This window comes from Labrus mixtus, chromosome 20 (genome assembly GCF_963584025.1).
Source record: "Labrus mixtus chromosome 20, fLabMix1.1, whole genome shotgun sequence".
In the NCBI taxonomy this organism is placed as follows: Eukaryota; Metazoa; Chordata; class Actinopteri; order Labriformes; family Labridae; genus Labrus; species Labrus mixtus.
Window position 1 is genome coordinate 12,567,132 of NC_083631.1, and position 24,782 is coordinate 12,591,913.

The 24,782-nt window shown below is 39.3% G+C and overlaps 1 protein-coding gene across 1 annotated transcript in view; it reads right to left on the reverse strand.

Moving 5' to 3' along the window:
• Window positions 1-7,045: 7,045 nt before the first annotated feature.
• baiap3 (BAI1 associated protein 3) overlaps window positions 7,046-24,782 on the reverse strand; it is a 36,299-nt gene continuing 18,562 nt past the window's right edge. Inside the window, exons 4-34 of the mRNA XM_061026613.1 lie at window positions 24,318-24,401; window positions 24,012-24,119; window positions 23,467-23,526; window positions 21,883-21,949; window positions 21,222-21,435; window positions 20,984-21,028; window positions 19,811-19,888; window positions 18,696-18,801; window positions 18,427-18,534; window positions 18,259-18,351; window positions 17,316-17,419; window positions 17,100-17,217; window positions 16,814-16,938; window positions 15,068-15,158; window positions 14,639-14,695; window positions 14,453-14,550; window positions 14,301-14,352; window positions 14,073-14,224; window positions 13,777-13,900; window positions 12,045-12,185; window positions 11,817-11,912; window positions 11,324-11,539; window positions 10,865-10,933; window positions 10,682-10,761; window positions 9,683-9,791; window positions 9,116-9,187; window positions 8,943-9,026; window positions 8,526-8,646; window positions 8,323-8,446; window positions 7,697-7,902; window positions 7,046-7,501 (exon numbers count right to left, since the gene is read on the reverse strand). Of these exons, the coding sequence (XP_060882596.1) occupies window positions 7,398-7,501; window positions 7,697-7,902; window positions 8,323-8,446; window positions 8,526-8,646; window positions 8,943-9,026; window positions 9,116-9,187; window positions 9,683-9,791; window positions 10,682-10,761; window positions 10,865-10,933; window positions 11,324-11,539; window positions 11,817-11,912; window positions 12,045-12,185; window positions 13,777-13,900; window positions 14,073-14,224; window positions 14,301-14,352; window positions 14,453-14,550; window positions 14,639-14,695; window positions 15,068-15,158; window positions 16,814-16,938; window positions 17,100-17,217; window positions 17,316-17,419; window positions 18,259-18,351; window positions 18,427-18,534; window positions 18,696-18,801; window positions 19,811-19,888; window positions 20,984-21,028; window positions 21,222-21,435; window positions 21,883-21,949; window positions 23,467-23,526; window positions 24,012-24,119; window positions 24,318-24,401 (3,306 nt within the window). The 3' untranslated portion in view covers window positions 7,046-7,397. The remainder of the gene's footprint in view (window positions 7,502-7,696; window positions 7,903-8,322; window positions 8,447-8,525; window positions 8,647-8,942; window positions 9,027-9,115; window positions 9,188-9,682; window positions 9,792-10,681; window positions 10,762-10,864; window positions 10,934-11,323; window positions 11,540-11,816; window positions 11,913-12,044; window positions 12,186-13,776; window positions 13,901-14,072; window positions 14,225-14,300; window positions 14,353-14,452; window positions 14,551-14,638; window positions 14,696-15,067; window positions 15,159-16,813; window positions 16,939-17,099; window positions 17,218-17,315; window positions 17,420-18,258; window positions 18,352-18,426; window positions 18,535-18,695; window positions 18,802-19,810; window positions 19,889-20,983; window positions 21,029-21,221; window positions 21,436-21,882; window positions 21,950-23,466; window positions 23,527-24,011; window positions 24,120-24,317; window positions 24,402-24,782) is intronic.

Genomic DNA, 24,782 nt, shown 5'->3' on the forward strand with positions numbered 1-24,782 from the left:
ATTTTATGGTTCTAAAACACAAGTCTTCATTTTTTTTTTTAAAAGAAGCTAGTTAGCTTGTATTGTATCGTGATAGGAAGATGATGGTGCTGGATGAAGCTTAGAATAAGAGAACAAACAAGAAATAGAGTGTACATCCCTGCAAATATATAATTCATAACACATTGTGACGTAACTTTAGGCTGTATCATCATGGTGTCGTTGTTCTTTCATCTTTATAAGCTTTACCAGGTGCAGAAAGTTATATAATCCAAGTTATGTGTAAGGTTAGCATAACAATATACTGTATAAATACTAGCATTACTAGGCTCCTGTCACGTGCGCCCTCAGCATTATCAGGGACCCCGCGGGGAATTCTTCTGCCTGTCTTTTTGTTCCTCTTCCCTCAGGCAGAAGGTATCGCTCTATTAAATGCACTTCATCCCATCATGCAAAAAACGTTCTCATCGTCCGCTGTGGGCAGCCTGACCAAACTTAAATTATTTACTGGTATGTTTCTCATGTTGCCTTACTGCCTCTGCTTTTATTCTTTTATTTATATTGCCTTTTTTTAAATTTAATGTTTTGTGTCTTTGACGAGTCGTACTGTTTACCTCTTGCACATGTTTTTCAATGTGGTTTTAACTTAAACTTGAACTTGAGATCCAATCTGACAACCGCATGGACACTTTGCAGTTATATTTTATTACAATCAAACTGTCCAGGTCGGGACACACGTTGTTTTTATTAAAACTATGGGTCTGTTTATCTTGTTATTTTATTCAAGTTCATATGTTTGAGATTTTTCCTCCCCCTTTAATGTAAGTCACTGAAGGTGACCCTATTGTGTTTTTTTACTTTACTTTACCAATGCTAATGCAGCATTAGCATTTATTAAGATAGTATTTTTTTGTTCAACTAATGAATTGTATTTAAATGGTTATACTACTTTATACTTTTTGGCTCTTTTTTATGTCTCTTACTAAGGTTAGAGGGAAAACTCTGGCTCTATGCTACTACTATAGTCCTACCTTAAATGCTACTCTAGCTAGCTGCTAGCTGTGTGTGTCTCTCTGTGGTTTAAAACTCTGAAGGCAGGGAGTTTCCAGATCTTTCTCCAGAGTAAGATGTTGTTAAGAGGGGTAACGTAAATAAGAAAAATGCAGTTGTGCAACCAGCTAAAAAGACGCTAAAACACTCAGTGAGGCTAGAGCTAAAGGGACTGCAAAGTTGGATGATATTCTTTCGTTACACACAAGCTCACACACACATCAAACGCACACACACACACACACACACACACACACACACACACACACACACACACACACACACACACACACACACATAAAATGATCAACGTCGCTCATTAGTCATTTGTTGCCATTTTTAATCCCTGCCCTAAATGCGAAACTTAGCGTCACCTTTTTTTTTTCACTATTCCATCTAAAGACATTATCAAAAATCTATTCAGCTTAAGTTTTTCTTACTGGCAGCACAACTATGACAATGATGGAACTTGTATTTCAACTTGTTCTTGCTAATGTTTAGCACGAGTCTGGATTTCCCCTGTTTCCCCGATTCTTTGAATTGTCTCGGGAGCCCTCGAGCACTTAGCACTTTTACAGTGGGATAAATCTAATAAGAGCTCATTCAGGCCTGTTAGGGATGGGGCCACTCTCTCACTCACTCACTCACTGTATTGTAATCTGTTGAAACTGCTCTGTGTAAACTGAAAGGATGATTCTGTGCTTGGTTCTGTTAAAAGGCTCGGTGAAGTCTCTGGCTTTGGCCCAAGCACTGTCCCAAATGCATTCCTCAGAGGCAAGCTGTCCAATGTTATCTCTAGTCACTTGGATGGAGGCCCCTGAAGCCACAAAGGCCTCGCTGTGTTGGCCTCTCTTCACCCGCACCTCATCATATATGCTGGAGACAAGAGGCCAAGTTCAGAAGTGCCTGATTATGCTGACGCGACAATGTCAAAGGATGCACCTGCAGATGACAGGTGCTTAAATATCTCTTCTTGAGGTACCTACTTTGTTTTCAAAGAATCATAGCTGTAGCAGCCTTTTTTAAATCTGGTATTATGATGTATAACAATATTTAAGAATTTTCTTTTTCGCCAGAAGAATCTTTTCAAGTTCATTCCTTGATCTCTCTCTGACTTGAAAATAACGCTGCATGCGAGCACATGCAGGTTAGCACATGATAGCCTCCCCCTCAGCAAACATGAATGTATGTGGTGGAGTTTCCCAGCCTTTACAGGAAAGCAGAGCAGTGCCACGTCAGAGACTCTGCAGGTGTGTAATCTCAAATCTCAGATAGGACAGTGGAGGAGTGTCTGAGTGTGTGAGTGTGTGTGTGTGTTTGTTTTTGGGGGGTGTTCCATGCAGGTTCAGCTGCTTCAACGGGAGGGGGTCAGGCTCTGCAGTGTAACATTATCGTGTGTGTGTGTGTGTGGGGGGGATTAAGGTTGTTTGAGGGGAGATAAGAGGCAGCAGGATCACAGCACTGTTAAATGTATCAGCCAAAGCCAGCACAGGAGCAGCAGCAACACAGAGAGACTCTGCCAACATTCCTGGAGATCAACAGCGACTGAAAGCTCCCACCTCTCTGCCCCTGCTGCCAAAAAAACTTATATCTCACATAAGAGGCTTCTATGTGACCTCTCAAACAACTACTCAATGAGTATCCATTAACAGTTTCAACATTCATCAGCAGGAATAATTGATCAGAGATGGGTAGGAAAAAAAAAGACCTCAAACTGCACTGCAGTTTTTACACACATTATGCAGATATACATAAATATAACTGTTTTATATAAAAACAGCTCTTTAGTGATACATGCACATTTGCCTTCAGAGAGCCATATCAGCACTATTTCAAAACACAAGGTGGTCGTTTAAATCCTCCAAATAAGCTTCAAAGTCACAGATGTTTTTACCGCTGAATGAAGGAGGACGATATTCTGTGCCTTCAGAAAAGACCAAACAGGAATACACAACCAGCAAGCTCATTACCGCATTTGTAAATTTGTGAGGACATCTAGTGGTTAGAATCAAAAGCCCAAAATAGAAATACACACATATGTTTTCGAGGCAGCCTGTTGTTTCCAATCCATAATACATGAGAGTTAGAGACGTATCGACTTGAATGAGGACATTGAAGACGCATAGAGCTGTGAGGTTACAAAGACGGACTGACTCGAGGGCATTGTGTCTGCATTAGGTCTCTCTTCACACCTCAGCCAGTAAGATTCAATACTATTCAGTCATCACTGGCTGTCTAATTTAAAATCAATTGACTTGCATTCAACAAAGAGCAAGCGCTCATAGATACTATGAGGAATCCTTGTCACCGTAATCTACGATCATAAGGAGATCTTCAAGGCTGCTTTGGTGTGACAGCATGTGTTTGATCTGCAGGTAGCTGCTTCAGAGCCAAGGTGACATATTAAAGGTCGAGGAAAGACGGCGAGACAGTGGTGAGCGTACATCGTGTGAATGATGACATTTTCAGGAAAAATCAAGTGACCCCCCCCCCCCCCCAACATTTGTTCAGAAATATTTTAAACACTTACTAATGAAGACATACTGTAAGCTCATACCAGTGAAGACACAATATTTAAGTTTAAATACAATCTTTATTCAAGTTCATAGACATCTCTTAAAGGTATAATCCAATAAACAGTAACACAGGCATTATCAGTTCAAGGACAAATAATTCACTTTAGCAAGAATCAATTGAAGACATTTTGCCTCTTGAAGATAGATTTCAGCAGCTTTTGCCTTAAGATTTTGGACAGCAAACGACAACCCAAATACTCAATTTAACAACAATTCAAGAACCTGGAATGAAGAAGACCATATCTGCACTAAAGGGTAATGAAACTAAACAGTGATGATATCCTGATAATTCACAGTATGATGTCCTTTTCCATTTTTTTTTTCAAACTGAAATATTTTTTCCCCTTTAAGGCCATAAAATAGTATTTCATGAAATACACTTTTAAGGAAATGAATACTATGATAATACCACCGATTTCACTGAACATTTAAAGACGTATCATATTTGCTTTTAATTTAAACATCACCATGATGAAGTCAATTTACTCAACTAATACTGACCAGATGTCCTTTCTGAGAGGCAACATGAGGACATCTATTATACTGCGGCTGAACAAAGACAAGTGAATTTGATAGGAGAAAGTCGCCAAGAAAAAAAAACATTTCATTGAAACCGTCCTTGATAAATTGAATGTGACCTCCAAATAAAGTTAGAAATCTGTAAACATCTGATATTTATTGTGAACGTATTATATATCCATGATAGTTTTGTAGCTTTTATGAATATATATAATACATGTTTTGAGCAAAGTGATTTTGTGTGTGTGTGTGTGTGTGTGTGTGTAGTTATCACAATAAAGCAGAGAAAATCTTATCACTCAAAATGAAGAATATCTCTGTCAAAGGACCAATTAACTACTCGACTATCATTCAGAAGTCCATCTGTTTTTCTTTGATATGTTAAAATAAAACATGGTGGGCGTTTAAACTAATATACCAACAATTAAAGAAAGTGATCGGTGTCAAAGCTAATGCTGCCTGCAACATCTTCTGAAACAGAAATGAAACACAAAGGCAAGCAGATGGACTGAAAGGATTCCCCGCTCCTGTTTAGTAAGGCAGGCTTCTTGAACACCTGAACAATCGTCGCTGTAAATGCGACTACGCTCTCCGGGCGTGGATATGTTTTTTAAATTTGCTTCGTCCACACAGCTCCACGGGGAAACGACAAAGCACTACACAAGCAGCTACCGTAAGAGATTACATCACTATCAAAATGCTTATTATTACTGTGAACGTCGACAGCCTTCACACCGACGCTAAGTTGCTAAGTTCTTGTTATTTGCTACAGTGTTTTTCTGTACTACACATGTTTCTATTTTGTTATGCATTTGCTTTAGTAGAAAACGGCTAAATCTCAAATAGACAACATTCATGAACAACTCCTGAAGGCCTAAGTTGTGTATAATTGTTAAAAATGTTTTTTTTTAACATGCAAACAGTTACTCCACATATTTTCACCCCTTTTTTTTGTCCTTTTTTTGTGTGTAGCTGATATAAGTACACACAAACTGCCTCATCTTGTATCCAATTTTAGACTTTAAGCCACATTTATGGCAGTAAGTGGACTGTACAGCCAGCTTTCTCAAACATAACAAGACCTATTTCTATTGAAGTCAGATTGGTAATCATTTAACTGAACAATTACAATTCAATATCAGTTAAGAATACTTGTCAGACAATGGAGACACAACATTTGGGATATTCCAATTTTTTTTTCATATTCTGAGTTTTTTTTGTAGCCAGTTTTACTGTTCATTAGCATCCTCAGGCCAGCTCTAAAGAGGATGACACAAGAGATCCACATCAAAGTCGTTAGTAACAAACATGGAGGGCTGACAAAGTGAACTCAAACAAAGCGTGTTAGTCCAGAACATTTAAAGAAGTAAAACGGTTTGACATTCAGTTCAAATGCTGCCCAGGAAACTGGGCTTTAAGGCTAGCTACAAAAATATTAGCATGCTAAATAACTGCTACTAGACTAAAATATCGGCTACTACATTATAAAGGTGTTGCCAGATTTAGCTTGTTTTGTGTTTTTTTTTAGTAATTGCATAACAAGTTCTTATTCTCCCCATGATGTTTGATTCCATGTTGTAGTCATATCCCTGTATTTTGAACCAATCTTTAAGACCCCCCCCCCCCCCCCCCACCCCCCTTTTATTTTTTAAGTTACAGCCACTACACATAGTTTAAGAGGACTGTAAAGAGCTGGTGTTAAATTATGCTGGTCAGACCACTGAAGGCTACTGCAGGCAGCCTTGCCCCTTAGGTCTAATTATGCTACTGCACAGGTTCATTATGCTTCCTTTTTATTTAACTCCAGAGATTAAGTCTCATACGATGATTCAGACTCAGATTTTGCCCATTACAAGCCTGTGATGAGTCTGCATTGATGAATTGTCAGGATGAGAAAGACTTTGCCGTGTTTATTGGCTGTTTTCAGAAACCTTCAGAATGCTACATGAGCTCATTAACTGCAATTAGCCGGGTTTCACCTAATACATATTTTTTGAAGCTCTACCATCTGGTCATGGAGCCACCCACTGTGCCACAAATCGTTTTAACTTTGGGGGCATCAGAGTGGCTTTCCTCCTGTCCAATTATCGGAAATTAGGGTCCCCTGGTGTTTCCCTATAACCATGAAAGTATGAACGGTTCTAAATATAGCTCCTGTTGTCCCCCACAGAGGAGACACAAGGTGCAGGAGTAATACTGTAGTAGTTCTGCACACATAAGCATATTAAAAAGAGCAAACGGGTTGATACATGTGGGTATGGTAAAATTAAAGTGTTCCGATTTGGAGGTTTGAAAATATGGTCACCCTAATTACACATACACATGTATAGCCTCACCAGTTTTCTAAATGAACCTCGTATTTGTTCAGCTAATTTTCCTCCATTGCACATGACAGAAGAATCTGTCTGTCAGTGAACTGAGTTAGTACAAGTTTAAATTAGCACGCTGCCAACAAACTGTCACATCAATTCCTGCAAGAGACATTGACTCGAGGCTGCAAGACAGCCCGAAGGAGCTGAATTGAAAGAATTTGTCTTCCCAACCCATGGGTTTTGGCCCCTTCAATGACCCATCAGGAGCTTTGTGAAGAGCAATCTGAAAAGTCAAATGAACCTGTGCCGCGTTGAGTTGCCTCAGGGGAACGTACAGCAGCTGCTGTCTGACCGGCATTAAAACTGAAAGCCTCACAATATTCCCCAAAGCTATGTCTTTTGTCTTTTTCTTCATGTCATAGGTATTTTATGCCTGACTGTTTGTAATTTAGCCTGGGTGTGATGAGGCAAATTAATGTGGGATCAAGCTTTCAAATCCCCTCACAGGGTTTCATGTAAGTTATCTTAGGTAGTATGACAAATCTTGATAACAGTGAACTCTGAGGTATAGATTTAGACTCTGACTAAAAAACCAAAGGATACATAAGCTACTTCCACAATATATTTTTGTACTTTTAAAACTATCATTTCAAAGATTATACAACAAATATAACAATTACCTCATTACAAAAAATATAGACTAGTACCATTTAGGATCAACTTTCCATTAAAATATTGTTTGACTTAGACAGCATAGGGTGGCACAGTGACAGGATGTTTATCTCCCAGTTAGAAAGCAGCAATAAGCTTCACTTTGACTTCTTTTTCATTTTGGTATAATTACTGATCAAACAATGACATTGGACAAAAAAGTCAAACATTGTAAACATTGTACCAGTTCAAAAGCACATGTCACAAGACGTGGTCAGCAAACATCATTACAGGCAGCGCTGACAGCGTGTTACTCCTCTTCCATTGACTTCTCAATCTCCTTCAGCCTGCGGACAAACTCCTGAGCCTCCCTGTCTCCGATGCGAGCGTCCAGCATCCTCATGATTGGCTTCTCTGGAGGGGAGAGCAAACAGATGAGAGCGGTTCCCGCACCTGACACAAATATCTCTAGATTGAATGGCTTTTCATGTCGTATTGGAGAAGTAATTGGAAACCCACACCTATACCCTGAGGTCTACCAGGAAGCTGATATTATGTTTGTGTGAAAAAAAGAAGAAGAAAAAAGAAACGAAAACCTGACACACACACCACTTGGTTTACTGCGAGAAAGGTGGAGGATGACGGGCTGGACGCTCTTGCCGGCTGCTGAGGCGTTCGGCCTCCCTGGCCAGCAGAAGTCGCTGAGAGGAGCCACGGCTTCACCGGCAAAGTCGTTGGTGGAAAGCCAGTCGTAGTCCATCACAGTGAATGTCAAACAGGCGTACCTGTGTCTGTACTGCTCAGGACTCACATGGCTGCAAGACACAGAAAACGAACAGAAAATCAAGTTTTATTGTGAGACTTAACACAAAGAGAAGGCCTAGTCCTTTTCTCATATCCCTTAAAACGATCAAGCATTTATCTTCTATGAGAAGGCACATGGCAACTGACAGAAACCTGGAGCAGAACCACACCCCTTTTGTGTGAACAGTCATCTACTGTGACTGGATGGGCTGAACAAAGTGGGACAGAGACAGGCAGGTTAAGAGCCTTAAAAGCAAGTGACGAAACATAGTAAATATATAGAAAGAGAGATGGATGGAGACAAACAAAGAGATATACAGACAAACAGAAAAGGAGACAAACACAAAGCTACAAAAACAACAATACATGCTACAAACTCCAGAAATACAGAGATAAAAGTGTGAAGTGAAGGAGAGGGAAGTTGGACTCACAAGTAAAAGAGCTCGTCGAATACTGGGTGAAGCGTCTTGAGTTTGACTTGGGTGCGTTGACTCTTGGCCAATGGGAAAAGGTGGTGTGGACAGAGCTCCACTATGACAAACGGGTCACTAAGACCTGGGGAGGACCAGATCTTTGATCAGCATCGCAACTTTAAAAAACAAGACCCGTATGTTTGAATCTGATTGTGTTTTACCGTTGGCATCCAGTGCGATTATATCTGCGGCGTGCAGAATCTCCACCGTCAGCCTCTGCTCTGGAGCGTCATAGTAGCACTTCACACTGATCCGGCCGTAACGGGTGTGTTTGAGTGTTTTCTGAAATATTCAACAGGTTTTCAGATACTACAATTAACATCTGCATGTAAATGTGCAGTCACACTAAGTTGTATTAACTTAAAAGCTAAACTAATTTGAATTAACCTTATCAGAAACGTCTGCAGTGCTCACTTCCAAATTAAAAAGGCTGCTTTGACGGACAGAAACTTGTTTTTCAAGCGGATTTTCAATCAGGGTAAAACACAAGAAGACAGAGTGTCGAGTTGTCCAATCGATACACCTCTGTCTACTTTGGAGCCAAAATGAAATTGTCAGCCCGGGGAGTCGAAACACACCTGTAGGGAAATCTTCTCCAGATAGTACTGTTCAATCAGCTCAAATGAGGAACATTTGTTCAGCCTGAGCTCCTCATCCAGGGCCTACAGCGGGATGAGTAAAGTTAGAACGGGAAAGAAAACACACACACACACACATAAACAAAAAATGAATTTGTAAGAAGAAGTCATGCCTTGTAGTCTCCACTCTTCATATCTTCCAGTACAAGGCGCTCTCCTTTGGCGTGGAGAAACTGCAACAGGGTCTAAAACATGCGAGAGAGTTATGTAACTATAATAAAAGTAACACTCCAGCTTGGAGTCATAACGCTCAACCCTCGGATTTTGATAGAAGGAAGTCCCAGACTAATAAATAGACGTGTCTTTCACACAAACAGCATGAAACCTCTGGCAGCCAAACGCCATATCTGTCTGCCAAAGTCGGCCCACTTGTGCAGCATGCCACGACTTTGCATGCAAATCGGTCCCATGCAAAGCCAGCTGCTCATACTGGCATAAAGAATAAGGTAGACCTACAGCTAGCCATATTGTCATTCATGAAGGAGCCTGCGTTGCTTCTGAATTACTCTCTGGCGACTTTATAAATATCTAATTTATGGTAATGATTGCAAAACAGCGAGCATACAGCACTGATTAAAGGCTGACAGTAACAGCAGAGCTTCAAATCTTTACAGAGAGAGAGAGAGAGAGAGAGAGAGAGAGAGAGAGACAGAGTGTGATTGAATTGAGTGATCACTCACCTCGACTGTGTACTGGAAGCGGTTGTAGAACTCCACCTGAACACCCCTGTTTTCCGCGACCGCATCCAGGATCATCCGCAGCAGAAGCTCCCACATGCTTTGGAGAACTCTGCGAGAATGAGACACCCACGCTTTTGTGTTCATCATGAGCTTCTAATTACACTCCTGTGCCCTCACTTAGCCTTGTACGCTTTCATTGATAAAAGTATAATGAGGATGAGTTCAAGCAGGAAATGTGTCAAAGTGGTCGCAGTTTTCTCCTCGTACAGCAGACTAAACAAAACAGATTTAGAGAAGAAGGAACACTGAGTTTGGCCAGAAGGAACAGTCTGTTATGATATTCATGTGTCGTATGTCTTATTCAGGTCCAAAGGCATTCACCCTTTCAAAATGATTTGACATTTTTTGCCCGATGACACTCCGCTTAATGTGTAAGCCAAAGAAAAAAAAGAAACAAACCGGACGTGAGCTCTATGATGAACATTTCAAGATGGCGCAACAATAGTGATGTCAAAGAAAGATATAATGTCCTAGTTTACAAGTCAATTATTGACTGATTAGCTCTTTTTGTTATTTGTGTGCATGACAAAGGAAACATGGACTGGACATGAGCTTTATGGTGCATGTTTCAAGATGGCTCATTTGTCCAGCTTTAACCTTAGTGTCAAAAAACAAGGTGCCAAAGTCAGAAATGTAAACATATGATTTACCACCTGGTTGGTCAGCAGGAGGTGTTGTATGTGTACTTGATTTTGTGTTGTTGTAATGTATTCTGTCGTATATTCCTTCTTGATTGGTTTCATAATTATGCACTGATGACTTTCCCTACACTCTTATCATTCCATGCACAGGCTCACCAGACAGAAATAGACTTTTTTTTATATCCAGACTGTGCCACAATATTCTCTCAGATTGTTGTATTTATTAATGTTCATTGCAGCTACAGTAAATAGAAAACAAATGAAGTCATACCAGCAGCGAGGAGGAGTAGATAATTACCTAGTCAGATTCTCCTTCACAAGGTTGTCCGTGAGGATGCTCATAGTGTCTTGTAAGTATTTCATCAATGGGGACACAGCCTGGGAGAACATTACATTAAAACATAATGCATAAGTACTACAGCTGCAAACACAACTGATACAAGAACGAGTGTCATGCAGAAAACTAATTACTGGGCCTTACATCGTCGTTGTTGATGGAGTCTGGAGACAGGCTGATGTGCTGAATGTACCTCCGCAGCTCAGGCAGCATCTGCAAAAAAAAATAAAAAAATAATTCACTCATACCTGTGCATGTGTGTGCACATGTGCACAGTTAAGATGCAGGGGGAAAAATTGCAAAAATACATTCACAGCATGATTCAGTGTACCTTTGCCAAGGCGAAGTATTATTTATATATTTTTTAAAGCCTGTAGCTTCAATATATCAATTACTTGAATAATGAATAATAATCTTGTATTCAGTTATGTGAATGTTACATAAAACCTCACCACACAAAGCTTCCTCCATAACCTTTGGCGCATATAAATAACCAAGAGTGGAGTTATAAGGTTTCCATTGGGAGTGACAAATTGAATATGTGTAACCATGACTCAACATTTTAAGTAAAGTTACTCAGCAATTATGCTGTTTGTAGGGCACCTTGTCTGTGAGCAGTGCAATAAGACGTTTGGCTTCTCTCTGCAGGTCCAGGTCCACGTTAAACAGCTGCCCGTTGAGTGCCTTGTAAACCTGCTCCTTCCCGTCCGGCCCGCAGGACTCCTCCATGGCCCGCTCCACACCTTGCCAGTCCAGGTCACGAGGCAGGTGACCCAGGAAAACCCGCACGTGCTCCGTGTTGTTCAGGGCGATGCACAGCTAGAGAGAAAGCGAGGAGGAAAACAGAAGAGATGAAAAACAGAGGGCAGAGGTGGAGAAACAGAGAAGGAAAAGAGGCAAGGCTACAGAGGAGTGGAGGAACAGCGTGCGTATGTGAATGATTGAAGACAACAAGAGGAAACTGCTCCCTTTTTTGAGTGTAAACATATCTGATCTCCCGCTGAGCCCTTTGTGTTGCCAGGGAGAACACTTGCTGACATTTACTTCCTACGTCATTGCGCTCCCACCCCCTGTTCTGTTGTGCTACAGGCATTACCTGCACTGTGAAGCTCTTGTGGTCTCGACCCAGCTGGTTCCTCTCAATCTTGCGAGTTATCATCTCAGAGTAGCACACCGCCTCGCTGCAGAAATTCTGAGACACATAAAATACAGGACCTCAGTTTTTCAAATCTCCGTTCCCTTTTTTTTGGGCTTAAACTCTTATACTTCAAAAATGTATTTATGTGTGTACAGGAGCGTGGTTAACACTGGAGATGGTACTCACATCTGTCAATCGGGTGATGAAGATGAAGGCCCCTGCAGAGTCGGGCCACCCTAGCTGGAGCCAGATCTCACGTACCTGGCTGAAGCATGCTGTCACTTCCACTGCTGAGGAGCTGTGCTTAGCCTGCTGCACAGGCTCCAGCTGCACACAACACACAAAAGCACAACTTGCAACATGTGATACTCGTAGTTTTTGAAAAACAAAACAAGGAACATTATTTTTAATGTAAAATCAATTTTATTAATCATTAGACTTTCTTTGAAGGTAGTAATACTTAATTCCAACCAAACATTAAAGGGCCCATATTATGCTTTTTCTGGTTTTATATGCTCTTTAGTGTGTTTTCCAAGTGTCCTGTGCATGTTTAGGCACATCTATTTGCAAAAATTCAAAGTCCGCGGAAACGCAGAGCCGACAGGCCGACCAATCAGATCAGACTTGGCACACGTGGGGACTCTGAAGGTGGGCACTTCAGAGTCTTAGAGAGAGAGTCAGAAGCGAGCCGGTGCATGGAGCGGCAGTACATGAAAACAGACACTTTTTTTTAACTTTAGCTATTGTGAACATACTTTAGTAGGTACATAGATTAAATATACGAACCCCAAAAGGGCATAATATGACCTCTTTAAGCATTTAAAAGGAGTGATTAACAGTTGGCAGGGGCGTGTCCAGGGGGTGGCCTGGGTGGCATGGGCCACCCTGGGAGACGCCCCAAAATCCTAAGCTGTAATTGACTATTTCTCCTACCAGAGGCAGGACTAATGTTAAATTCAACTATTAGGTATTTTTTTTGCAAAGGCTGCTCGTAAAGTAAAATGAGCCTTTATCCCATGTTATGAAATTAGATTTTATTGGGGAGGATAGAAAAGGTAAATCATTTATTCTAGTTTGTGCATGTCACACTTCAGGCCACCCCTGCAGAAGTCAGAGCCCCAGTTGGGCAGTCAAAACATTATTGTATTTGTAAGTTACTTAACTCATACTGAACTATCCCCAAATGATGTAGGAAAATCAAAGAAAGCTTTATAATTATCATGGCTTTATCATACATTAAATATAAGTATATTACATTTAAACACATTTTGCACATGTGGATAAACTGTTAATGAGATATTTACATACCCGATGTTGCTGGGTATAAAGTATTTATTTAAAGATGAATCACTTATTTTTAAAGGAAATAAATCCTGACCAGTACACTGCATTTTAAACACCTTTATATTCTGTAAATTCATTTGGAACTGGTCATCCATAAATTTGAAGAAACTAATTTTTTTTATTTATTTTTTATTTTTACAATTATTCATCCTATACATAGTTTTAGTTTTAGTTTTTTATTTTATTATTGTGTCATATATACATCCATATGCCCAGCCCGCATGGGCTTACATGACACCATAAATTAAAACGTTCCCGGGTCAGACTGCACTAGGTAAGCTATATTCATTGTCAAGAAACAAGAGAAAGCAAAAGCAAGTCAAACTAATTAAACAGAATATCCTGTCTTCTTTTCCAAGCGTTTGGAACAAAATTAGCAAGTTTAAACACATCAAACTTAAACAGCCGTTCCAGTTTCTGCACATGTGTCTGCCCCAATATTTCAGATTTTACTTCATGAATCAATAATTCTCTTAAATCATCATATTTTGTACACTACAAAAGAAAATGGGACTCTGTTTCAACTTTGTCCAACTCACACATGTCACAGAGTCTGAGTGCACAAGCCTCTCACCTTGTCTGTTTCCACGGCTTTACGAATCCTGTCACAAGATCGGTCATGAATGATCTGCAGCCACTTGTGAATCGAGGACTTGAACCAGTTATGAAATCCTGTCAGGGCCAACATTTTAGCATCCCTATCAGAGAGGAACACAACACCTTTTTTTTTTAATTCATTTAAAAGCTGACGAGAAGTGTTGAGGTTGCATCCCCTTGCTGACATTTCATCAAGGAGATGCATCCCAAGTCTGAGTGTTTTTATTAAATTATGCTATATGAGTATTTCTATGAGACAAACTAATAACCAACTTTAGAGGAAGAAACTCCCGAAAGCCTTTGAGGGTTTTCAAGGACATGAAGAGCTCAAAGATGGTCTCTCCCATGGTCTGAGTCAGTCTGGAGGTCTCATGCTCCAGAGTGCCACAAACCCGCTCCATCGCCACATTAACATCGTCCGCTACCTGTAGGACCAAAGAATGCAGTCAAATAATTCAGCAAAAAAAAAAAAAAACTTTGCCCCATCCTTTAATGACCTACCTGTTTCTCCAACTGCCTGTATGAAATGCTGAGAAAATCCACTTTCACTGCACTGTGAGCAACAAAAACAAAATGATGGAAGGGTATTAGAAAAACAAGGCAAATCAATAGTAATATGCTTCCCTGATGAGATGTAGAGCACTGATAATCACCTGTAGAAGAGGTTGTTATAGATGTTCTGAGCTCTCTGCACGTCTGCAATGACATCATCCACCACCTGGACCAGCTTCTTCAGCTGATCCTCCAGAGTCTACAAATCAAAATGCAATGAACAACAGCTCTAACTTAGCCAGAGTCTGAAAGATAAGCATTTCTACTTCAAACGAGTGTAAACTCACCCCCTCCTCCGGTTTATACCGCGCGATTAAGCTCTCGTACCACTCTGCACTACCTTTCTGTTGAAATAATGAGAAAATTCCAGGAGAATGATTCAGAGCTCTTCAGATTATTTGATGTTGTTTACACTGAGTTTATCTCATTTAATCACAAGATATGCATTCTATAGGCTCACAGTGCGCGATACATTTCACCACTGCATCGACTGCTTCAATTACAAACCATCTCTTTCTGGTCTTTTTTCTTTAATACCAACAAAAAATACCAACAGCTATGAATTTCATCCGATAAAGCATTGCACTGCATCCTGCTCCTCATCCTTTAAACTGCAGGACAGCACTCCTAGTGGTCAAAAACTCCAACGAGCCCCTTTAAATACACTTACTATAAAAACAGCTGATTTCTTTTTCTTTTTTAAATTTATTTTCTACCTTGACAGCAGTGGTGATGTCCAAATGCAGCTCATTTCGAAGAGGACACACAGTCTTAAATGCCCGCATGTTCTGTATGTAGCCAATCCCCCTGGTGTACACAAACAGGAAAAATACAATTACAAAACAACTGCTGCTTTCAAAGTCACGTAAATGCCAGTTTCACGTTTTACTCGAACACACTGTCTTTAGAGTTAAGCAAGAAGAACTTTTACAATGTCTGAATTAAGTCCACTGTTAAAACATGTAGGGTCCTGCATTACCTCTGCAGGAGAGGAGGGATGCAGCTAGAACTGTTAGATTGTGATTTTGTGAGTGTGTGTGCGTGAGCATGTGTGTGTCTCTGAGGTGTAGAGAAGCTGTCATTTGAGGTGTTGATCACTAGGCAGAGCTGGACTTCTTACTGGGGAAGTTTCTAAAGAAAAATAGTCGACTTTTAATTGGTTTGACACCAAAACAGTTCAACTACTGGGTGGTATATTTTATCCCAGGGTCCCTAATTTGTTGTATGTTGGGTCTCCAAAACTCTCACAAGTTAACATGATCTTCATTTCAAGGAAGCTCACTCTTGTGGCTTTAGGACAAATGTGGGAATGTCTTTCCTGGTTGGACGTGAAAAATAGATTACAGCACCTATTAATCATTTTTATTAGGACTGTCATCACAGCTAAAACTCAGCTAAATCTTTCTTTTATAAAAAACAAATGTCCTTCAGTTCAGATACTCACACCTATCCCACCAAGCATTCTATTGGAGGCCATTTCATTTGACCAAAATCCAACATATCAGTTCAAAGCATTGTGATGTACAGAGCAGTGAAAGAATGGAACTCACTCCCTTATTCTGTTACACAACACCAAAACATTTATAGTTTCAAAATGAAACTTAAAGATCATTATTTAAAGAGAAGTTTCCGAAATTGGTATTCCTTGGAGTAGGGTCATATTGGCATCCATAGCTCATTTTATAGATCTTGATGGATTCAGTCGGAGCTGTTACGGTATACAGTTTATATATTTTTTTCTTTTCATCCAGGAGTTTGTTGGTTTTGTTTACATATGTATTGATTAATGTTTTAATTACTAGTTATTGTATGGTTTTATGATGTGTGTTAGGGGTTATGGTTACATTGCTATATTGTTGTTGGTTGTACTGGGATGTTATGCGTATGGTTGTATTGTAATTTTGTAAATCACGTTAATCCCAGGAAAAAAAAAAAGCTGCTGCTCTGCGAAAGCTAATTGGGATCTAAATAAAAAAACAAACCAACTGTGGACATTCATGACTCCAAAAGAGGAGTGCTTATGATTTTATTTATTTATTCATTCTAAATGCAAAGAGTTCCATAATCTGATATTTATTCTAATCTTCATAATCTTTATTCTAATTCTAAGACTGTTCGACAGAATTTGATCAATCAGTAAAAAGGAAGCATTATGTAGAGAATAAAACATATTATCTAAGGTAAAATTAGGTCAATTTGGAGTTATGTCACCGACATGTTGCCGTAAATTACAGTTTTTTTTCAGATGTGTCACAAATTTCATTTCAAATGAATAATGAGTAATGATAAAGGTTAAAAGAAATTTGTATTTATCTCTGTGGGAGTAAGGAATCCAACACAGCTTGAGAGACCGTCTGCTTGAAGTCTCTCTGTGTGTGTGTGTGTGTGTGTGTGTGTGTGTGTGTGTGTGTACCGAGTATGGGCGCCACAGGTGATGTGATGTGATGGCAGTGTGACTTTACCTCAGCATGAGCTCGTAGCGTGTAATGGCAGCGGCGCTGGTGCAGGGGAAAACCTGACGCATGTTCTTCATCAAACACAGGCAGTGCTCTGTGTACAGCCTGAAGCTGTCTGACAGCTGCCTCTCCTGTACACAGGAAGGGCCCTCAGTTATAGCTTAAAGTACACCGGCTGGGAGACATTTTTTGGCCGAACCAAAAACATTCATGTATGTCAGTGAAGAGCTCAGCTAATGAAGTGAGCGTTTCCAGACGATGAAACTTTCTCTCTTTCGACTGAAGCACCTACCAGGTCTCCCCTCACAGCGACAGGGTCCCACTCTGCATCGATGGTCCTCAGGAGGCGCAGCAGCAGGGAGTAGCACACCCTCTGGGTCCGGTGGTGGCTGCTGTAGCACTGCCAGCGACTGTAATTAAATAACAGGAAAAAAAAGAGGCAGCTTTTACCTGATTCTAAAGCTTTCAGGTTTGATTTGATCAATTTAATTCCTCCATTTAAACTCACATAATGGCCTGCTGCAGAGGTGAGAGATCAGTTTGCACAGCATGGTGAGTCAGCACAGTCCACGCTGCGGGACAAACCTGCCCATTCCAGTTATAAGGCTCTCTCTGTAATATTACGAGGTAGGGGAACATTAAATCACAACGACAAGTGTCAAGAAACTGTATGCACCATTACTCATTGAAAACTCAAGTTAGCTTAACAAAATGACATACAGACTATAAATAATGCACTTTAATTTCACTAATTGAAAAAAATAACAAAACTGAGTGTTAAAATAAGCAGCACATGCTCTTTTTTTTTTTTTTTTTTACAAATCTGATGGACACAAGGCCACGCTCATGCACTGATGTTCCAGTCTGCCTGTAGAAAAATTAAATCTGACAAGCTTCAGACAAGTCATATTCAGAGTGCAGATTTTTTTTTTTGGATCTATCAAAAAAGAACATGCACTTCACAAAAACATGCTGTTCTGTTCTGTCTCCTGTCGTGCAAAACTGCCATTTTCAGACTGTCGGGGCTGATTTCACTGATTGTCATGCAGTCATACTTTTTATTTTTTTACCACACTTAGATACAACAGAATTGTTTGAGAATCCTTCCACTTGAGGCCATGCTAAGTCCAACCTTAGAGTTGTGTGTTAGACTAGTGAGCTGCAATGCAATCAGACAATCAAATAATTCAAAACAGGGCACTGATGGCCTTGTGGTTGGCAGCCTGATGGCTGTTCATGGTCGCACCCAACATACGGCGGCTGTAGTCCTCCAGGCGGGCTGCCCGGGATACTCTCCAGCATGTCATTCCTCACTCTCAATCCCAATTACTCACTCTATCCACTGTCCTACCTTAATAAAGGCAAAAAGCCCAAAAATAAATCTTAAAAAAACAATTTATTTTACTCCCAAATAAAACTTTAAACAAACATCAGCAAGAAGGATCAGTCACCTTTACATGAGTGTGTTCATACTCCACAATCTGACTCAGCATTTTCTTGTGAATGGAGACATTTGAGTCCTTTTTAGACAAATCTGTGTCTCGCTGAAAGACAAAAGAAGAAGCTGTAAACTTTTTACATCATTCACTGTATCCTGAATTGCTTTTTACAGCACATACCTGGCAGGTGAAGAGCTTCAGAATCAGGTGACACTCTCCCTGAACCTTAGACGTACTAGATCGAGGCTCCAGCTTGAACCAGGTGTCATAGCCAACAACAGGCATCTCCTGCATGATGGAAAAACAGACGGTTTGCTGACTTACTTCCAGGGAAATTCCTCAAACTGTATCGAGGAATCTGTTTGAGGTTTGTGTTTGATTTGTAAGCGCAACTCTGCACCATCTCGTTTTAGAGAATCGGTTTTAAAGTTTTTTCAAATCTTGCTCACGTTCATAGGGATGTTGAGGCATCCCAGGAAGTCGTCTGCGTTCTCCTCAGAGCCGGATGATGCAGATCCATTGGAACGCACCGACTTTGCAATCTGCTTAAAATACCTGACGAGAAAAGAGTGTGAGGGAAAATGAGCCTCTCTTGTCACATCCTGACTTCAAATGTACTGTCATCTAAAAGTTTTCATTTTTAAAGCATTTAGCTAACGCCTTCAGTCACTTTGATTTAAAGTTACAGCAGCAGCAGAGTTTTTTGGTCCAACCTGTCTAATATTCACATCCTTCAAATTGCACCTTTTCTTTAGTTTCTTGGTTATGACTGACATTTCCAAGTTTTTATTAAACATGTCTGCAATTTACTTGTCTCTCCATGGCCGCAGCTGAACTCTTTGTGTGCACAGCTTTATTGGCCTCGGGCTTCCCTGTATGTCAGTCATCGGTTTAAAAACTCAAATGATGCCCAAAAATGAACAGGCAGGTTCATATCAGTGTTTTCAACAAATGTAGATAACAACTTTTGTCTTACATCCTTTATAAAAAGTTAAATTTACAGGCTGTCTACTATCACTATACCAACCGGATGGATAAAATATTCCATCCATCTGTGGATGTTGTATCATATTGTATTAATAGATTCAGAAGCCAGTTTGTTCTGATGTGATGCTCAGGGTGGGAGGCTTAAAGCTGTTCAATGTTGCTTGTTTCATAACAGAAGTCGCAAAAGTACAGAATCTAACCATCAAGCATAAAAACAAGCAATTGAAAACACAGATGGCAGATTAATGTGAGTTCAAAACTACAAAAAGATTATGAACTTCAAGTCAATTACAAGCTCACAGTATTAGCAGGAAAATGGCTGAATTATATATATTAAATATATATATATATGTATATATATATAGTACAACTGAGCCTCTTGTAGTAATTTCAGGGGAAATTACCACTATGAAAATACTGTCAATTGTACACCAAATTACATTCTGTCATTCATGTGCAGTGCAGTAATATGAAGAATAATTATCATAATTACCAAATGTGTAGCCCAGACAGTCCCATCATTACACTTCAATACATTTAGAGTCATTAAGAATGAAAAAAACATGGTTTCTTCTACCTTCCCATTCCTCGAAGTCCACTGACTTCATTGAGCTTTTTGCAGGCTTCAGCAACAGACACATCATCGTCATGATCCCTGAAGGAAAGAAAAAGAGCCAATTTCATTATCTGTGCACAGCAATAATCTAAAGCAAACTCTCAATAGTGTGTTTTTTTTTTATCACATCACCTTTTTCATCACCTTGCACCCCATGTACCTAAGCTGGTTTTGTAAAATCTTTATTACCTCTTTAACATTTTTATATAGAGTATAGGGCTGTCAAACAATTACATTGCCGATTAAGCACTACACTACATTTCAATAGTTAATCACGATTAATCACATTATTTTTGTTTTTAAAAAAAGTGACGCTTTTATTTTGAATTTTTGTACTGTCTTAAGTGTAAGTTCTTTACATTCTGTTAGAATTGAACTCTGCTTTTATTTTGAAATAAAGTAAGGGCTTACTGGTAGATTGAAGGTTACAACATTAACTTAAAGACGGGAAAAGGAAGTCGTTATGGACAAAATGCTAAATGAAAACAGCTAAAATGTAAAAAAGTGAAATGTATGATGTCATTAGGTGGACTCGTCAGCTGAGCCGTCTTTTTTAAGTGAATTGAGACATTCAAAGATGCAGCAATGTCGTTCTTTCATCACTGTGACTACGGGGAGACACTGCAGATGCTTCTCTACAGTGCGTTTAAAGGGACACAATAGCATGCGATAAAAAAATTAATGAATGCATTAATTTCAAACCATACCTAATGACGATTAACTAGTTAATTTTGACAGCCCTGATTGTGTCTTGTATAAATGACATCGTATGTAATAAGCTGAGACTAAAGCCAAAAAAAGATCTCATTAGCTATCTCTGAAACATTCATATTGATAAGCTTTGTCCCTTTGTCTGAGATAACAAGCCCTAATTTGATAAATACTTAATCACACAAAAAACAATATTTTTGTCCATTAAATCTAAAAGACGTTCTCTGTTTGCTTGGCAATCAAAGAAGTGAAATTCGATGGCTTGTCATTATGATTTCTAACGACTAACTACAGTATAAAATCAAACTCAGCTCAAATGTATGTTATTGCATGATTTTTACTTTATGTGTTATTTTGTTTTCTGTGATACAATAGCTATACGTAATCTAAAAGTGAAAAAGAATTCATGCACAAGAATCTTACCATATATCCAGGTGTAAGAGGTCACTATGAACATCATCTATTTCACTGTAAAAATACAGAAAACAGGTCATTATTTCATTCATTTTTTTCTCCATTAATACAAAATAATTAGTAATAGAAACGTCAGTCTTTCAGCATTACACAGACATCACAATGTTCTGCCCATCACTGACAGTTCAGAATGTATCACATGTCACCATGTCGGCTCCTCAGATAACGGTCAAGCTGCTGTACTCACAACACAAAGTGCTCGTCCCACACTGGGTTGAGGGTCTCTGGTTTGACCTCGGTCACCTGGATACACCGGGCAGGTAACACCTCCTTGGTGCTGGAGCGTTTCTCCAGCTTCTCCTTCCTCTTCCTGAAGCTGAACTTTCTCTCCTTCTTGTCCTCCAGCTCCCGCGGACTCTGGCCTACCAAGATTCCCAGCATGCAGTAGGGGTCGCTGTATCCTGGCAATCCACGGGAGGGTGACAAGCAGAACAGTTTATCAATACTATAAAAGAGTTAAAATGCTCTGACAGCAGTGAGAAGAGAAAAGGTTTCCAGTTTTTGTCAAGGTAACAATTAGTGAAGATTATGGCAAAGTTCAAGTTACTTTTTTTGACCAATTGTGATTCACCTTTTATCAATCTTTGACATATTTAATCAGGAATGTATGATATGTTGTGTCAAGTGCCATAATACATGTTTAATACACACAGTATTTAAGAATACTGAGTTATTGTGTTTAAACTTTTCTCATAATAATTTAAACTTAGAACTCTATGTACCCGGTCTTTTCCCATTTCAATAAATACCATTCACATGCTGAATAATTACATGTATAGTTGTCATGCAGGCATATGTCACAGTGCTGCTCTGTATCTTGGGGTATTAAGGTGCTTGAGAAGTCTCACCATTTGCGTCCTTGGCCATCAGATTCTTTGCTTTCACGACAGAAACTCTTAAGGAAAAAGTTGCTCGCTGTGAAAAACCAAAGAGTTACAGTCTGCTCAGTAAGAAACTGTGAATGAATGAAAATCAAGGTCATACATTGAGAACATCACAATGAATTTCTTCAAATCGAAACACCTGTACGTCTTGTTAAATACACATGTGCATGTATTGATGAGTAAGGGACTGTGAAAAATCAATTCTTAGACTTTTTCAGGTATCTTTGTCACAAGGTAGAAAACTCAATGCTCAACAAGAGGCTAAACAACTGTGGATACTTTTAAATGGCAAAATATTTCCCCTGTGGTCACAACATGTCAGCAGCAGTCAACCATCAAGTATTTGTAAAGGTCCCTGGCAGTCAAGTCCAAGACACGAAACCATCTAAATTGGGCTTTTAAGATTCAGAGGTATTTCATCTCACATCTCTCCAAGGGCAGCAAAGCACTCCAGCTGTGGCTCTGCAGGTCAGGCTTTCTCCTTATTAATACCGCACCAAACTAACTTAGAGCTTGAGAAAATGTCAGTAAAAGCCCAACCACATCACCTTTGGCAGCACAGCTGAGCATCTAGTGATGCCTTTGATTCTGCACCTTTAGATAACTGACAAGTTCATTCTGCAAAGTGTTTTATACACTTAACCCTTACGTACTTTTCGTGGTCAGATTTGAAACATTTTGACATCCCACAGCAGTAAGAACACCCTGAATGTCATTGTTTTAGTCTGAAACGCAATGACTTATCTCAAAGTGATTCAAAATACACCAAAATGTTATTTTCATTGAATTTTCTATTTTTGTACAGATGCTACAGATTTTGTACATTGAGGCTGTTCTGGGTCAACTTTGACCAATATCAAGAAAATCAAGACAAACACACAGTAAAAACACAATTCTAAGTAATAATTGTCAAATATTTTGTAAAAAATATCACCAAAAACAAGTGGTGTAAAACCTGAAAATGACACTCTTGCTTTGTGAAACACCAAATGAGAATTAATCATCACTCTCAGAAATACTTTTTATACATTCTGTTAAATGTTGTTCAAAGTTTAGTAGACTGGTGCACTTTGTTAAATGTGTTCATGGTGTACTCTATGATAAAATTGTCACCTATGAACCAAAGCTAATGTAAATTGATGTTAGTACCCGACCTAAACTGTTTCTAGTAGAATCAACTATTTATCTGGAATCACTATTAATAACCAAAAAGGTTGAAAATGCAGGGGAAAAAAACATAGGACATTTTGGCACATGCATCCAACTCCATTAAGGTCCTTAAACCTGCACAAATACAGTTCTGCTAATATGTCTATTCATTGCTTACACTGATTTGAAATGTATCAACACATATTTTAAGCTTATTTCTATATGGTGTACATCAACTTGTACATAAATACATCTTCTCTCATTATTAAACATTTGTTTGACAACTTGCAATTTTTCCTATTTGGGATATAAAAACTGATGAATGGCAAATGTCAGCTCCCAACAATTATCTGAAGGATAAAGGTTCTTAAAAAATAATTTGCATGGAGAATGACTCACCTTGGATTCTTGAACCTTTTGGAGAATGATGTCTTGTTCCTCCTCGCCCATATCAAACACCTTAGAGAGCAATAGGACAGAATAAAGAAAAAGAATACTGCCGATATGAATACATGAATATCAAGTTTCTTATTTTTGATACAATTTAAGATAAATAAATCTGACTAAACGTATCAGAAAACACTGCTTTAAAATTCCTACAAAAACACAACCAATCGTTTAAAACAATAATGGTATTACAGAAACTGCAATCAGTGGCATGGCATCATCTGAACAGATGTAATATCATAGATGAATATCAGCTCACAATGTGACTGAGCTTTGATGTTTCATTATGTTTGAGCCAAGAGCATCTGCTCGTGTTCCTACAGCATGCTCACAACAAATAACACAACAAATATAACAACAATAACACCTTGTACAAGGCTGCAGCGGTATTACTAAGAGTGATTTAATCGAGCTTAGATAGAGGCTGTTTTTCATTGAACGATAGCTACATAACCAGATAGATAGACAGACAGACAGACAGACAGACAGACAGTTACCTTAAGAAGGTAGGCAAATAGCTCTTCATCACTTTTCACATGTTCTGGTTGAGGCACTCCCACCCGGTTGACCACCGTGTATACAGCTTCTTCATAAAGCAGGTCCAGCTACATGAAAACACACTCCACTTAATAACAAGCTCTGTGTTCACTTTCCTTCATGCTTTCTGCTCTGCTGCACATCAAAAGCAGGGTTAGAAATTAAAAAAAAAAAAAAAAAAAAAATGACTTCACTGCCTTCTGTTTTTTGTGACTCTTTAAAATGTTCGTCCCTGCTGAAATTGGATGAAGACCGAGCTGACTCACCTCAGTCCTACTTATTCTGTCGGGGATGAAGGACTGGTCAGCGTGTTCCTGGGGCGGTGGCACAGTGCAGGCCCCTCTCTCGCACTGTGAGGGAACAGAAGTATTAAATCCAAAGAAAAACTGTCTCTCTGAAGACTCTGACAATCAATAATGTAAAAAAACAGAAAGTCCATATTAAGAAATGGAGGAACAAATGTAATCCCACAAACTCTGTGACACCTATGCCGATATATCTTACATTATTAGATTGTTAATACTGGTGGAAAAATGAGTAGATAGCATTTAAATGGTATAACAGGTCCAAATGGAACTGACTTTCATTCTTTATATACAGTCCAGTGTTTCCAAATATATTTTCTAAAGCTTTTCTGTGTAGAGAGAAGTATGTTGAAAACTGATGCCAAGCACAGACAATTATTCAAAGCCTTTAGCTAGTATGAAATGCCCAATTTCTGGTCAGCCCAC